Source organism: Moschus berezovskii, chromosome 7, assembly GCF_049115385.1.
Source record: "Moschus berezovskii isolate FMDL1 chromosome 7, NW_MosBer_1.0, whole genome shotgun sequence".
NCBI lineage: Eukaryota > Metazoa > Chordata > Mammalia > Artiodactyla > Moschidae > Moschus > Moschus berezovskii.
The window spans coordinates 102,716,995-102,731,541 of record NC_142466.1 but is presented as its reverse complement, the minus strand read 5'-3'; the positions used below and the strand labels follow the sequence as shown (position 1 = coordinate 102,731,541).

Sequence of the window (14,547 nt, the reverse complement as noted above, 5' to 3'; positions counted from 1 at the left end):
GGAATTACTAACTTAGAAGATACATAAATCTTCAACTTTGCCAGATATTGCCAAACTGCTCTCCCAAGTTGTTTTTGTTTCGACTCTAAATCCCTTTAGAGTAGTTTATACTCTTTGTCTTTACTTCCTTTTATTTACCTTGTCTATTAAAAATATTTTTCTATTCTCTAACAGTCCATTGAAACTACTTTTACCAAGGTTACCAAATACCTCTTAATTTCAAAATTCAACAGCCTCTATTTAGTTTTAATCATTCTTGACCACTCCTGTCTCCTTTTGCTTTATTTCTCAATTACACTATTTCACATAATGTCTTACACTGAGGAACCAAAAGATATTTCATGCTTCTGAAACTTTTCTCAAGTTGTCTCTGGTGGGAGAAAGTAAACTTGGCCGAAATAACCAAGTGAAGTGAAAGTCGCTCAGTCTTGTCCAACTCTTTGTAACCCCACAGATATACAGTCCATGGAATTCTCCAGGCCAGAATACTGGAGTAGGTAGCCTTTCCCTTCTCCAGGGGATCTTCCCAACCCAGGGATCAAACCCAGGTCTCCTGCATTGCAGGCAGATTCTTTACTAGCTGAGCCACAACGGAAGCCCAAGAATACTGGAGCCTATCCCTTCTCCAGCAGTTCTTCCCGATCCAGGAATAGAACACGGGTCTCCTGCATTGCAGGAGGATTCTTTTCCAACTGAGCTATCAGGGAATCCCAATAGCCAAATATATCCCAATATACAAATATCCCAATAGCCAAAAAAACAACCAAAGACAAGCCAAATATGTCATTTTTTATCTTAAAAATGTATGTGAATTTTAGATTCTATTCTGTAACATATTCCTATTCAACTTTAAAACATTTAAAATAAATTAACATTGAGACTAATCAATGATACATAATGTATCATATTTATAATATGACTATATATAATGTCAAAATATATCCCCCGGGTTATGTATAATTCTAGTCTGAGAAACATAAATGACTTACTCAAAATTGTGAAGCCTAGATTTTAACATATGTCTGTCTAATTCCAAAGCCCATGTGCCTTCCCCATACCAAGAGTCTCAGTTGGCACAAGTTTCTTTCCTCTGAGACTTGAGTTTTAACAATCACAAAGGACTTTTGAAAGTGGGGAAAAATAGAACTAAGTCCTCCTTGAAAGAAACTGGGACCCCCCTCCACCTCATGAGGACAGAACATTCAAAGAATGTTCAGCTTGCTTGAACTATGGAAGAAAGGAAAGGAGGATAAAAAGACAGGAGGGAGGGAAAGAACAGAAGAAAAAAAAACAAGAGAAGAAGAAAGGATAAATTAAACATACTTCTCTCTGAAAGGAAGAAAATTAATAAATGAGACAGGGAAAATGTAACTATATATCTGAAACATAACGAACAAGTATATATGTAGATAAAGGTAGACTCCCTATGCCTTCAAAATAAAGAATATATTTACTTTTCACACATACAAATAATAATTAGAAAATCTCATCAATAACAGAATAAAAATGAAGTCTCAACAGATATCAGATGATAACATACAATTATATAAAAACCACATATACTGTCCAAAATGCAGTTCTAAGAGAAATCATTTTCTAAAAAGATTTTTTTGGGGAGGACTTCCCACTGGTCCAACACTTAAGAATTCATTTATATGAAATATTAGAATAGACAAATTGAGAGGCATAAAGTAGATCACTGGTTGCCTACAGTTGAGCGGAATGAGGAAAACATGAAGGGAATGCTAATGCGTATGAGGTTTATCTTGGGGTGATAAAAACGTTCTAATATCAATTGTGGTAACAGCAGCACATCTCTGTGCTAAATACCACTGAACTGAACACTTTAAATGGATTAATTGTATAGTGTGTAAAATATACTTCAGTAAAGGTATTACCAAAAAAATAAAACAGCTCAAAATTTAATGACTGGAAGAAGAGGGCACATATGAAGAGATTTAGCCTTCGACATCCGAAGTACAACCACCACAGATCACCTCTACTGCAGAAAATACTGGAAAAAAAAAAAAGATCTCTACAGTGATTTGGTTCTAAGATATATATAAATTTATATAACATATTCTGTTTTCCTTCTAAGCATCTCATAGGTATGTTTTCAGCCAAAAATATCGAGGCTGACACAGAGTTATCTATAAGATTTCTCCAGGCTTAAATAATACTTTAAAAATCAACTGTATACCAGTGAACAATATATAATAAATTTAAGAATAATGATCAGAATTAGTTTCATCATAAAGTTGCAAGTAAAGTTCATAAGATGTGTCAGACACAGTACATCTCCAATCCTGTCAACAATCGGTACAGTGAAGATGAGGAAATCAGGACTCAGAGATATTAAGTAACTTGCCTATTCAGTGATTAGACAACAAAGCTGGGATTTGAATTTAAGACTGCCTGACTCTAAAGCCTATGATATCATACTATTTCCTATCATTAAGAAGGGATAAAACATCCAATCAGGCAATAGTAATTAAAGAGATTAACCACAAATATGTACTAATATAAAAATATTAAAAGTTTAAAAGAACTTCAGAAAACATCTACACCAACTACCTCATTTTACAAATGACACAATACTTTGCAGTCTCTGATTAGCCTTAGTTATTTCCACTACTCTCTGGCTTCCAACGTATTACAAAGTCAAAGGGTTAGTCAGTCATGTCTGACTCCTTGTGACCCCATGGACTGTAGCCTGCCAGGCTCCACTATCCATGGAATTCTCAAGGCAAGAATACTGGAGTGGGTTGCCACTCCCTTCTCCAGGCGGTCTTTCTGACCCAGTGATCAAACCCGGGTCTCCTGCATTGCAGGCAGATGTATTAAAAGGCTATCTGCAAATCCTTCACGATAGTCTCAGCATAAATCAGATGAGGAATCACAGAAGAGCTATGTTTCAGTAAGTCATGGATGTGCTGAATAAACTCCCCAAAACTGATATCTTTAGACTATCATACAAAATAATTATTTCTGTTACTTGCCTTATGCAGAATTCTGGCTACACAGAATCTATAATACTGATTTATTGCTACTTTGAACACCTACCTTCGTGGCCACAAGAAACACAGTAAAGAGGAACATAAGATTATGCTTTGATATTGCCAAATGCTTGGTTTGCTGGAATGTGAAGATAACTGATCCCAGCAGGGTTACCTTGGCAGGGCTGAAAATAAAACACATTTTAACTCAGTAAGTAATAAGCATGATTTATCTCTATATTTCTCAGAATATTCTCAAAATATTAATTAAATGAGTTATTAATAGATGTAACACAAAAATGAATTCTACATACTTTTGGAAATGCTGAGTTATATAAAGTTAAATACCCTTCTTCTCAGCATAAAGAATCAGATTTTAGAATGTTCATACATATTGTGACTTTCTGATAAAGACAGTGCTTTTCTATATGCAATATTTCTGAATTAACCATATAACATTGTTTCAAAAGGATTCGAAAGTCCCACGTTCTATAGCATTTGAGAAAAGCATATTAATCCTGAAAAATCTTACAGTGCTAACCAAGCTCCTTGAGTGGGATGGGGAATGGAAAAGAAAGTCTTGATTTGTAGCAGTACCTCATTTTCCACAGTGTAAATACCTTGTGGTATTCGCAGGCAATTTGATCCAGGACCCCCCACAAATACCAAAACTCACTGATGCTCAAGTCCCTTATATAACTGATTTGGTTGCATATAATCTATGCACATCCTCCCACAAACTGTAAATAATCTCCAGAATATTTATAATACCAATGTAAACGCCATGTAAACAGTTGTAAATACAATATAAATACTATGTAAAAAGCTCTCAGCATATGAAAAATTCAGTTTGCTTTCAGAAATTTTCTGGAATTTTTAAAAAATATTTTTGGTCCACAGTTGGTTAATATACAAAGGCAGAAACCTAATACACAAAGGCCAACTGTACTCCCACAGCCCACTTCAGGCTGCTGTGCATAATCGCTCTCATAAAACAGCATGAGCCAGCGCCAGCACATTATTTAGCTAACTCTGGTACAAAAACAGCATTAGCCAATATCTTAAATTTAAAGTCTATAATAAGATATTAATCTACAAATAAGAAGTACTATTTTCATGTCATATATTTGCCACACACTTAAAGTGTATCTCAGTGACATCATTTTCTCGTTGTTTATGCTTACAACTAGAAAAAAATAATAAACTCTCAGAAAGCCATACTCCAAAATATAACAAATGTAAAAGCCCCTATAAGTAACTCTGTGAAAAATAAGTTCTTTCTTTAATTAGTACAAACTAAGGATTGAGTCCAAAACAGAATTAGGCTGGGGTAACAGGATTTGGATCTTGCTTACCAATAACTGGGCAGCGTTCCTGTTTTAGGACAGTGATCCACAAGCTTTTTGACTGTGTGTCTCTAATGGTAAAAGTGTTTAAGACACTCCTTAATATATATCAATTATTTTATAATTATGCACATATATGTGCACGTATATATCATAAAATGTACACCAAACTGACTTTTTTAAAAGGATGAGATTTAAAAATTGGTTAATTCCACTAAGACATGGTCTTAAGTCATTTTGCTACTCTGTTTCTAACAGTTCAGTTTCTGTAACAGAGTGCCTCATCAAGGGCACCTCAGCATACAGATGCTGCATTTTGGATTGTATTCTCTTAAAGCATAAATGCACAAGCAATGAATCAGAGGAGCAAGGATTGTGTAAACAACAAATTGGAGCAGGCAGTTGAAACAGCGTTGGGATTAAGATGACAGTGAGATTGGTTAGGAAGATCAGAATGCATTCAGAAAATTCTTACGCTTATTAATTTCCTGTGAATCTAGTAAACAGCTATCTGCTTCCAAAATACAACAGCAGAACAGGCAAAAGATAACAGCTACAGACACTGTCATTCCAAAAGGGAGAAAATGTAAAGAAAAAAGGGATCACAGACCTATGCAATTTCAAAATTCAGCAGGTCAAATTCCATTAGATTTCAAGGCCCAGGACTAACTCTCTGTGGCTTAAGGGAGTCCATCCTCTGAGTTTGCAGCTCTAATCTCTGCACTCATGACTCTGACTTATTCACCTGTGACTCCAGCCTATGGGTTTAGCCTCGGTTTCTAAGACCACAATTCCCACCTTAAAGCCATACTTCCTTTTCCCCGAATGGTAGCATATGTCTACAGCTAAGAAGTTTTATCAGCCTGTTACTAACCACAGAATTCTGAGAGTCTGAATTCTTTTATCTTATCTCTGTCCTTTTCAGTTCAACCTGACAGTGATTCTGTTGATACAACATCTTCAAAAATCGTTAGGGCTTCCTATGTGTGACACATGGAGAAGGCAATGGCAACCCACTCCAGTACTTTTGCCTGGAGAATCCCAGGGACGGGGGAGCCTGGTGGGCTGCTGTCTATGGGACTGCACAGAGTCAGACACGACTGAAGTGACTTAGCAGCAGCAGCAGCAGCACCATGTGTGACACATGGGCTTCCCATGTGGCAGAGTTGGTAAAGAATCTGCCTACCGTTGCAGGAGACACAAGACACAGGTTCAATCCCTGCATCAGGAAGATCCCCTGGAGTAGGAAATGGCAACCCACTCCAGTATTCTTCCCTGGGAAATTCCATGGACAGAGAAGCCTAGTGGGCTACTGTCCAGGGGAGTAGCAAAAGAATCGGACACGCCTGAACAGCCTAGTGGGCTACTGTCCAGGGGAGTAGCAAAAGAATTGGACACGCCTGAACAGCTAATATTTCCACTGACACACACACACACACACACACACACACACACACACACACCCCTACTATTTTGCAAGTTTCACACACACACATACATGCATACACAAAATATCATAATGGACACACAGACACAAAATATCATAATGGACCCCATGATTTCACCTGACAAACTGTCCAGGGGAGTAGCAAAAGAATCGGACACGCCTGAACAGCTAATATTTCCAGACACACACACACACACATCCCCCTACTATTTTGCAAGTTTCACACACACACATACATGCATACACAAAATATCATAATGGACACACACACACAAAATATCATAATGGACCCCATGATTTCACTTGACAAACTGTTAATCATTCAATCATTCACATAGCATTTACTGACTATCTACTATGTGGTAGGCGCTCCAGATATAAAAGCAATCAAAAGAGAGAAAAATCCCTGTACTTGGCCTCTGGTATTCTTTGAAGCATGAGGGGAAGCCAAGGGGAGAGAAAAACAAACATAATGGATAAGTAAATTATAAAATATGATAAATGCTGGGTGGGGGGGTGGAATAGAGGGAAGTGTTTCAATTTTAAGTAAGATAGTCCTCATTGAGAAACTAAACTCTGAAAAACTACTTTGAGCAAAGTAGATAAGGGAGCTACCCACCTTAGGAAAAAGATTCTAGACAGAGAGAGAAGTTAGTTTTAAAACAGACAACACCTGGCCTGTTCAAGGATACAGTGCAGTGAGCAAGGGAGAGCTGAAGTCAAAGCAAATTGGGTGTGGTGGAGACACATATCTTGGAGGGTATGAGAGGCCAGCTGGGTGAGACACTACAAGGTTTTAAACACAGGAGAATCACAACTTGATTTCAGTTTTACAGCCTTGAGAATCATGGAAGAAATTTCAAAGCATATACTCAAAATGAGAAAAATGTCCCCTTTCACTAATGTCTTATTTATAACTTATTTACTTATTTATCAATCAAAGCTTCCTTTGTTCTATTTCTAAACTACCTCATTCAAGCTTTAAGGGATACATTCTAAGTTAAACATCCTGAAATCTACTGGTCCATTCAAACACATACTTCATCATTCATACTACTTCTCAACCCTCATTTTTAATCCATTCTAATGAGTTTATTTTACATTTCACCTTGCTTATTATGGCCACTAAAGCCTAAGTTTTTCCTTACTGAATTGTGCAAATGGTAACTATATTTCTCTATCTCATTTTCAGTTGCATCAGGAATACATTTGTGACTTATTTGATTGGGTCAGTGTCTGTAGAGAAATCTAACAATTAGAGTCTCCTAAATGGGTGCAAAAGGTAGTTTGAATTGTACAAGAAAGGGTTATTGTAGAGAATAGGTTATTTCCTCTTTTTCTTATTTTTTGTATGTAGTTACTCAACTCTCATTTTTAAAGTAACTAACAGAGCTTTATGATAATGTATTGACTATTCACATAAGTTTGACATTTTACTACCAGAACTATGAATAATTTGGAATCTGGGCGATGATGTCGCCATTAATGAAAATGCCAAGAGCCTGCCACTGATTCCAGAGAAGTCTGCTCCTGTTCTCAGTTCATAAATACACTCTCTTCCCACAATTCTATAACAATCCAAGAGCTTTTGTTTGCTTTTATTTTCTAGGAGGAGGAACCCACAGAAAAAGTCATCAGTATTTATTTTTAAAGCTACATTTAAGACAGTAGACTTTCTGAAAAAAAAAAAAAAGTTTCCTGGTTTTCTTCCCATTATCATTTTATTTTTCTTTCTATTTGTTCGTTTCATTCACATTTAGAGTCCCAAAAATGTTTTAAAAATAATTTGCTAAAATCTAAAGATAAAAGACCACATCTCAGTATAGTCTATACAAACTCACTAGGACATCTTCAGCCATTCCTCGGCTTCTGGTTTCCAACATCCTTTTACCAACTGCTCAAAATTCGTGATAACGCTACCACCTGCACCTAAAAAGACCAAGAGGAGATAGGAATGTGTTAGTTGTTCAGTCATGGCAGACTCTTTGCGAGCCCATGGACTAGAGCCCACTAGTTTCCTCTGTCAATGGACTTCTCCAGGAAAGGATACTGGAGGGGTAGCCATTCCCTTTTCCAGGGGATATTCCCAAGCCAGGAATGCAACCCAGGTCTCCTTCACTGCAGGCTGATTCTTTACCATCTGAGCCACCGAAACAAGAATACTTAACCAAATATTCTTGAGAAAATATATGAAATGAAGCCATAATTCAATCTCCTGACTTAAAATTCTAAGCTATAATTCTTAGGAGGAAGAAAAAAGTTGCTTTGTACATTTATGGTACTGCTACATTAAAAAGCAGAGACATAACTTTGCCAACAAAGGTCCGTCTAGTCAAGGCTATGGTTTTTCCCGTGGTCATGTATGGATGTGAGAGTTGGACTGTGAAGAAAGCTGATCGCCGAAGAATTGATGCTTTTGAACTGTGGTGTTGGAGAAGACTCTTGAGAGTCCCTTGTACCGCAAGGAGATCCAACCAGTCCATTCTAAGGGAGATCGATCCTGGGTGTTCTTTGGAAGGACTGATGCTAAAGCTGAAACTCCAATACTTTGGCCACCTCATGCGATGAGTTGACTCACTGGAAAAGACTCTGATGCTGGGAGGGATTGGGGGTGGGAGGAGAAGGGGACGACAGAGAATGAGATGGCTGGATGGCATCACCGACTCTGTGGACATGAGTTTGTGTGAACTCCGGGAGTTGGTGATGGACAGGGAGGCCTGGCGTGCTGTGATTCATGGGGTCGCGGAGAGTCGGACACGACTGAGCGACTGAACTGAACTGAACTGAACTGCTGCTGCTGCTAAGTCGCTTCAGTCGTGGTACTGAGACAACTGCAATTCTTTCATGGCAGCTGTCGATTGTACTACAATTAAGGTTAAAACTGGGGCCTCAGACAGAGATGTAACTTGAGGTTTGTTTCTGACCTGAAAAAATAAACTCCTCTGCTTTATCATTTCCTTCTCTGATTTTAGTTTTAGGTGCAGTAACAACAGATTGAAAATTTAATTTCAACTTACAAAAGAACAATAAAGGTAGGTAATATAGAATGAACATGAATCCATAATCGACCACATTTACTATTTCAGATTATTCAAGATGGAAAAAAATTCCAGAAAAAACAAAGAGCAAAGTTTCTTTAATTAGACAAACCACATAATTTCTTATGTAAACTTGTTTTATTTATGGTGGCAGCTAAACCTTAATTAACTATGAATCTCTCTGGCTACAGCTATTAATCAAACCAATAATAAATATTCTATATTTTAAGACAATCAGGTGTAAAATAATGGCTGATGACTAGTACTAGTTAAGAGTGAAAGTTTTGAATTAAACTAACCAGCCAATAGAAACAATGCTTTCATATTCCAAAGAAGTCTCTGTTATTAAAGTATGTGGTCCCCATTAATGTAACTAAAGAACCATTCAGTATTTGTAGTATACCAATTACAGAATATTTATGAACACATGTTGTTTATATTACCTCGGGCCCATCCAATAGCTATCATGACTATCCAGCCATTTTTGTAATAGCTATTAGCATGTGTGACTCCACCTACTATTTTCCAAGTTCTGGTCACTTCCTTCATTCCCGCAGCCAAGAGTTGAACAGGTAGGAATGAGTATCCCTGGGAAATTAGGTCACATGGGCAAAAAAATGCAATATACCTGAAATTAAAATTTAAATATTTTAATATGACTGTAATCAGAACAAAAAAAATCTAGCATATCAGCAATAACAATCTGATAAAACACAACAAATGGAATTATCCAAATAAACATGGAATTTGACTGCAAGAAGACCACAGATTGAATTAAGTCAGTTTTTTTTTTTGTTTTTTTTTTCTTTTGGCTGCTCCACAAGGCATGTGGGATCTTCGTTCCCCAACCAGGGATCAAATCCATGCTCCCTGCAGGAAAGCACAGAGTGTTAACCACTGGACTGCCAGGGAAGTTCCAAAGTGAATTTTTTAAATCACATGAAGCACATGAAAAAATCTGCCAAAAATCTCCTCATAATGAAAGAGGAGTATAAATTTTGTACTGAGCACTCTATATATGCAGTAAGTTCCTAATCTGTGTCCGTACTACTCTAGAAGCTAAGTACTGAACGCAACAACAATATACAGCAAGTGTATAATCACCCTCATGGCAGAAAGTGAAGAACTAAAGAGCCTCCTGATGAAAGTGAAAGAGGAGAGTGAAAAAGCTGGCTTAAAACTCAACATTCAGAAAACTAAGATCATGACATCTGGTTCCATCACTTCGTGGCAAATAGATGGGAAAACAATGGAAACAGTGAGAGGCTTTATTTTGGGGGGCTCCAAAATCATTGCAGATGGTGATTGCAGCCATGAAATTAAAAGATACTTGCTCCTTGGAAGAAAAGTTATGACCAACCTAGACGGCATAATATTTTTTATTAAAAAGCAGAGACATGAATTTGCCAACAAAAGTCCGTCGAGTCAAAGCTATGGGTCTTACAGTAGTCACGTATGGATGTGAGAGTTGGACTATAAAGAAAGCTGAGCGCCAAAGAATTGATGCTTTTGAACTGTGGTATTGGAGAAGATTCTTGAGAGTCCCTTGGCCTGCAAGGAGATCCAACCAATCCATCCTAAAGGAAATCAGTCCTGAATGTTCATTGGAAGGACTGATGTTGAAGCTGAAACTCCAATACTTTGGCCACCTGATGAGAAGAACTGACTCACTTGAAAAGACCCTGATGCTGGGAAAGATGGAAGGTGGGAGGAGAAGGGGATGACAGAGGATGAGATGGTTGGATGGCATCACCGACTCAATGGACATGAGTATGAGTAAACTCCAGGAGTTGGTGACGGACAGGGAGACCTGGCATGTTGCAGTCTATGGGGTCGCAAAGAGTCAGACAGGACTGAGCAACTGAACTTGAACTTGATAATCTCTTCTGCTTTGAGGTTTCTCTAGATAGAAAGTGAAAGGCACTCAGTCGTGTCCGACTATTTGTGACCTCATGGGCTATATATACAGTCCATGGAATTCTTCAGGCCAGAATACTGGAGTGGGCAGCCTTGCCGTTCTCCAGGGGATCTTCCCAACCCAGGGATTGAACCCAGGTCTCCCGCATGGCAGGTGGATTCTTTACCAGCTGAGCCACAAGGGAAGCCCTCTCTAGGTAGAGTGCCTTTGGAATTAGAAAAGAGCCTTTGGTATCTGAGCAAGGAGCAGCATTTCATCCCCACTTACATCTTTACCTGTGCCCCTTTGTCTATAAACTGCAACCGATACAGAGAAAGGTCATAGCTCTCAACGAGACAGATTCGTTCATGTAAAGGAAAAACACATTTTCATACAGTTAAAAGAACATGAAGCTTTTTCTTCAACTCAGTTGAGTAAGTTTAAGTTTCAACCAAATAAATTGTGATATTAGTTTAAGAATAATTCACTCCTCAGGTGAATTATTTTCTGCAGCTTCATTTGTTCTAAGTATCTGTTCAACAAATTAACAGTAGTATTGATAGGAAGACATAGCACTCCCCCACCCCCATATTCCTAATACTCTCTGGCAGACAATTTTGTGCTTAAAGCAGAATATTTATCTTGAAGCAATGAGGAATATAGTGCTTTAAAAAAGGTACTGTATCTTTTCTTTTTTTTTTTTTTTACTGTATCTTTTCTAAAAGAAGTTGTTAAACTTATTGTAATTCATGGTTCATCAATACAAATGACCAAAAGTATTCATGGAATATGAAACCTGTTCACCAAAACATTACTTCAGAGACCAAATATAAGATGCAATGATTTGTTCAGCCTGAAGCACCCTCTCTTCTTCAACTCCACTTACCAATTCTTCCTTTTCCTCAAGATTTCACTCAAATACTACCATATACATTGACTTTGGGAGTTTTATTTAATAGTCTCAGTTCAGACTAAATTCTGATGGTTCCTATATTCAACATAGTTCTTCTGTACCTTTTCTTTATAATAAATTATAACAGTCCTTAATGGTAGGAATCATTCACCATGTTACCCCTTCACCTAAAACTCAGCATAATAAAAAGTAGCCCTGAGTTAAATCATTTATTAACAGTTAATAAATTAGGAGGCAAAACACAAAATATATCAAATCAAAGAACCATCTGATAATTAAAGAGCTTTAAATAAATAAATAAATTACCTAAGAATAGTTAAAAGCTTTTTGAAAATGACTGGTATGATATAAAAACTTTACATGTTTATATAATATTTTGAAAGCCTCTCTTTAAATTCTCTCTTTAAAGGTAGAACAAATTTCCAGGAAGTAGGTTAGGTGCCAGGCAAAGAAAAGAGTTACACTTAAGCAATTTTTTAAAGTATTATTTTTAAATAAAATATAAATAATGTATGCTCAAAATACTGAAACAAAAACACAACAAAACAAATACAAATGACCCCATTTTCATTCTCCACACAGAAACTATCTTCAACATGAGTTAAAAGCCTAAACTACTACAAGAGCAATCTTGACATTTTTTTTCTAAATGCATCCTGGGGCATGCAGGATCTTTAGTTCCCTAACTAGGGATCAAGCCCATGCCCCCTGCAGTGAAAGCATTGAATCTTAACCACCGGACGACCAAGGAAGTCCCAATCTTGGAGTTTTTATATCCAGATATGTGACATTTTGGCATAAGGTCTAAAAATCTGTAATTACTGCTACTTCTAATAAAAAAAAGTCTTTATTGCATTTCAGATATTTCTAAAGTATAACTATACCACAGTAATATTTCAAACAAAAATAGTTCTCATTTCAAGTGTTAAATAGCCACAGGGCAAAAGAAGAATTGTTTATTGTGCTCCATAGACTTCAGTTCAGTTCAGTTCAGTTCAGTCGCTCCGTCAACATGAATCACAGCACGCCAGGACTCCCTGTCTATCACCAACTCCTGGAGTTCACTCAAACTCGTGTCCATCGAGTTGGTGATGCCATCCAGACATCTCATTCTCTGTCGTCCCCTTCTCCTCCTGCCCCCAATCCCTCCCAGCATCAGAGTCTTTTCCAGTGAGTCAATTCTTCGCATGAGGTGACCAAAGTATTGCAGTTTCAGCTTTAGTATCAGCCCTTGCTGCTGCTGCTAAGTCACTTCAGTCGTGTCCGACTCTGTGTGACCCCATAGACGGAAGCCCACCAGGCTCCCCCATCCCTGGGATTCTCCGGGCAAGAACACTGGAGTGGGTTGCCATTTCCTTCTCCAATGTGTGAAAGTAAAAAGTGAAAGTGAAGTCGCCCAGTCGTGTCCGACCCTTAGCGACCCCACGGACTTCAGCCTACCAGGCTGCTCCATCCATGGGATTTTCCAGGCAAGAGTACTGGAGTGGCTTGCCATTGCCTTCTCCGAGTATCAGCCCTTACAAGTATGCAAATCAGACCATTGGCTCCCTAAACAGCCATTCCCTCTCTATAACACGTTAGCTTTTTAAAATTCCTTTGATGACTCACTCAACCAACACTCATTAAAGAATCATGTTCCTCCTTCTGTAAAGATTATAATTTCACCTTTAATTAAAACTGTAGCATCTAAGGAACTTTTAACTTTAAAGCGCTTAAAGAAAACATATCAGAAAAGAAGGACTTCAACATAACATGAAATGGAACAAGAAGGTAATTTATTTCTCATATATTTTTAAGTCATTTAGATTAACAGAGACAAAAAAAAGACAAGGAATAGTGCTAAATAACAAAAGTTAGTCTAAAACAGGATACAAACAGGACACGAGGCCACTGACAAAGGAAAGTTGAAACAGTTAAAATAGGAAGATGAAATGAGAATTTACGTTAATACCAAGAATTGATCTTCCCACAATTAATCACTGAGAACTCTGCCTTCATTCCCCCTTCATTCCCCTCCTCTGACTACCAAAAACAGGGTACCTTAACCAAGCCAAAAGAGAGCAATAAACTAAATGCAGTTCATATTAGTCCAATAAGATAGCTTTTCTCTTGCTCTCATTACTCTAACAAATTAATAACTTCATGTATATTCTCTGAAAAAGACTATTACAAAATGACAGACTTATATAACTTTACTTTTTGTTGTATTTTTCCTCACAAAAACGCAGTCTCAGTTATGTAAATGTGCACTATATAATAACTGATACTTGTAAGTTAAAGGAAAATAAACTGGGGCATAAAAATCAATACACAGACAAATTATAAAATATTTACTTCCTCCCAGAAACAGTTTTCAAAAGGAAAAATCCTATGAAAGGCTATACTGTCTTCCAAACAACACTAAACATACACCATGGCATACCAAGTTACTGTTTCCCTTTGCCAGCAGATGGTGCTAATTTCCAGATGTGAGCACGATGAGCTATTATACTAAAGATGACCTTCCCAATAAGTGTATTTACATACTCCCTTAGTTGAGCTCTTTGCTAGAGCTAAAAGTATATCAAAAACATTTTAATCTCTCAAATTAAAATCAAATGAAGCAAAGATTAGAAACTTGTTCTCAACATTAAAACCTGAAAAATGAAAACATTAAAATACACTGTGTCTTTAAGCAAGCACCATTTTTTTTTGTATTTAAGGGTCTGTGAATACAAAGACAATGTATTTCCCAAATCCAAAACAAAACACTGTGCAAGTGCAGATTAAAGGACTAGGTAGCTTAGGTTTGAATCCTGGCTCCTGCTACTAGATACCTGTGATTCCTTGGGCAAGTTATTTGAGACTTCTTGTCTCAGATCCCTTATCTACCAAATGAAAATAAAACAGAACTTGCCTCACTGGCTTCCT

At 37.3% G+C, this 14,547-nt stretch overlaps 1 protein-coding gene across 1 annotated transcript in view; it reads right to left on the bottom strand.

The window, feature by feature from the left end:
* The window catches only part of TMEM38B (transmembrane protein 38B), a 64,738-nt gene that overhangs the window by 22,877 nt on the left and 27,314 nt on the right, over positions 1-14,547 (bottom strand). Inside the window, exons 3-5 of the mRNA XM_088838239.1 lie at positions 9,271-9,455; positions 7,631-7,718; positions 3,064-3,181 (exon numbers count right to left, since the gene is read on the bottom strand). Of these exons, the coding sequence (XP_088694365.1) occupies positions 3,064-3,181; positions 7,631-7,718; positions 9,271-9,455 (391 nt within the window). The remainder of the gene's footprint in view (positions 1-3,063; positions 3,182-7,630; positions 7,719-9,270; positions 9,456-14,547) is intronic.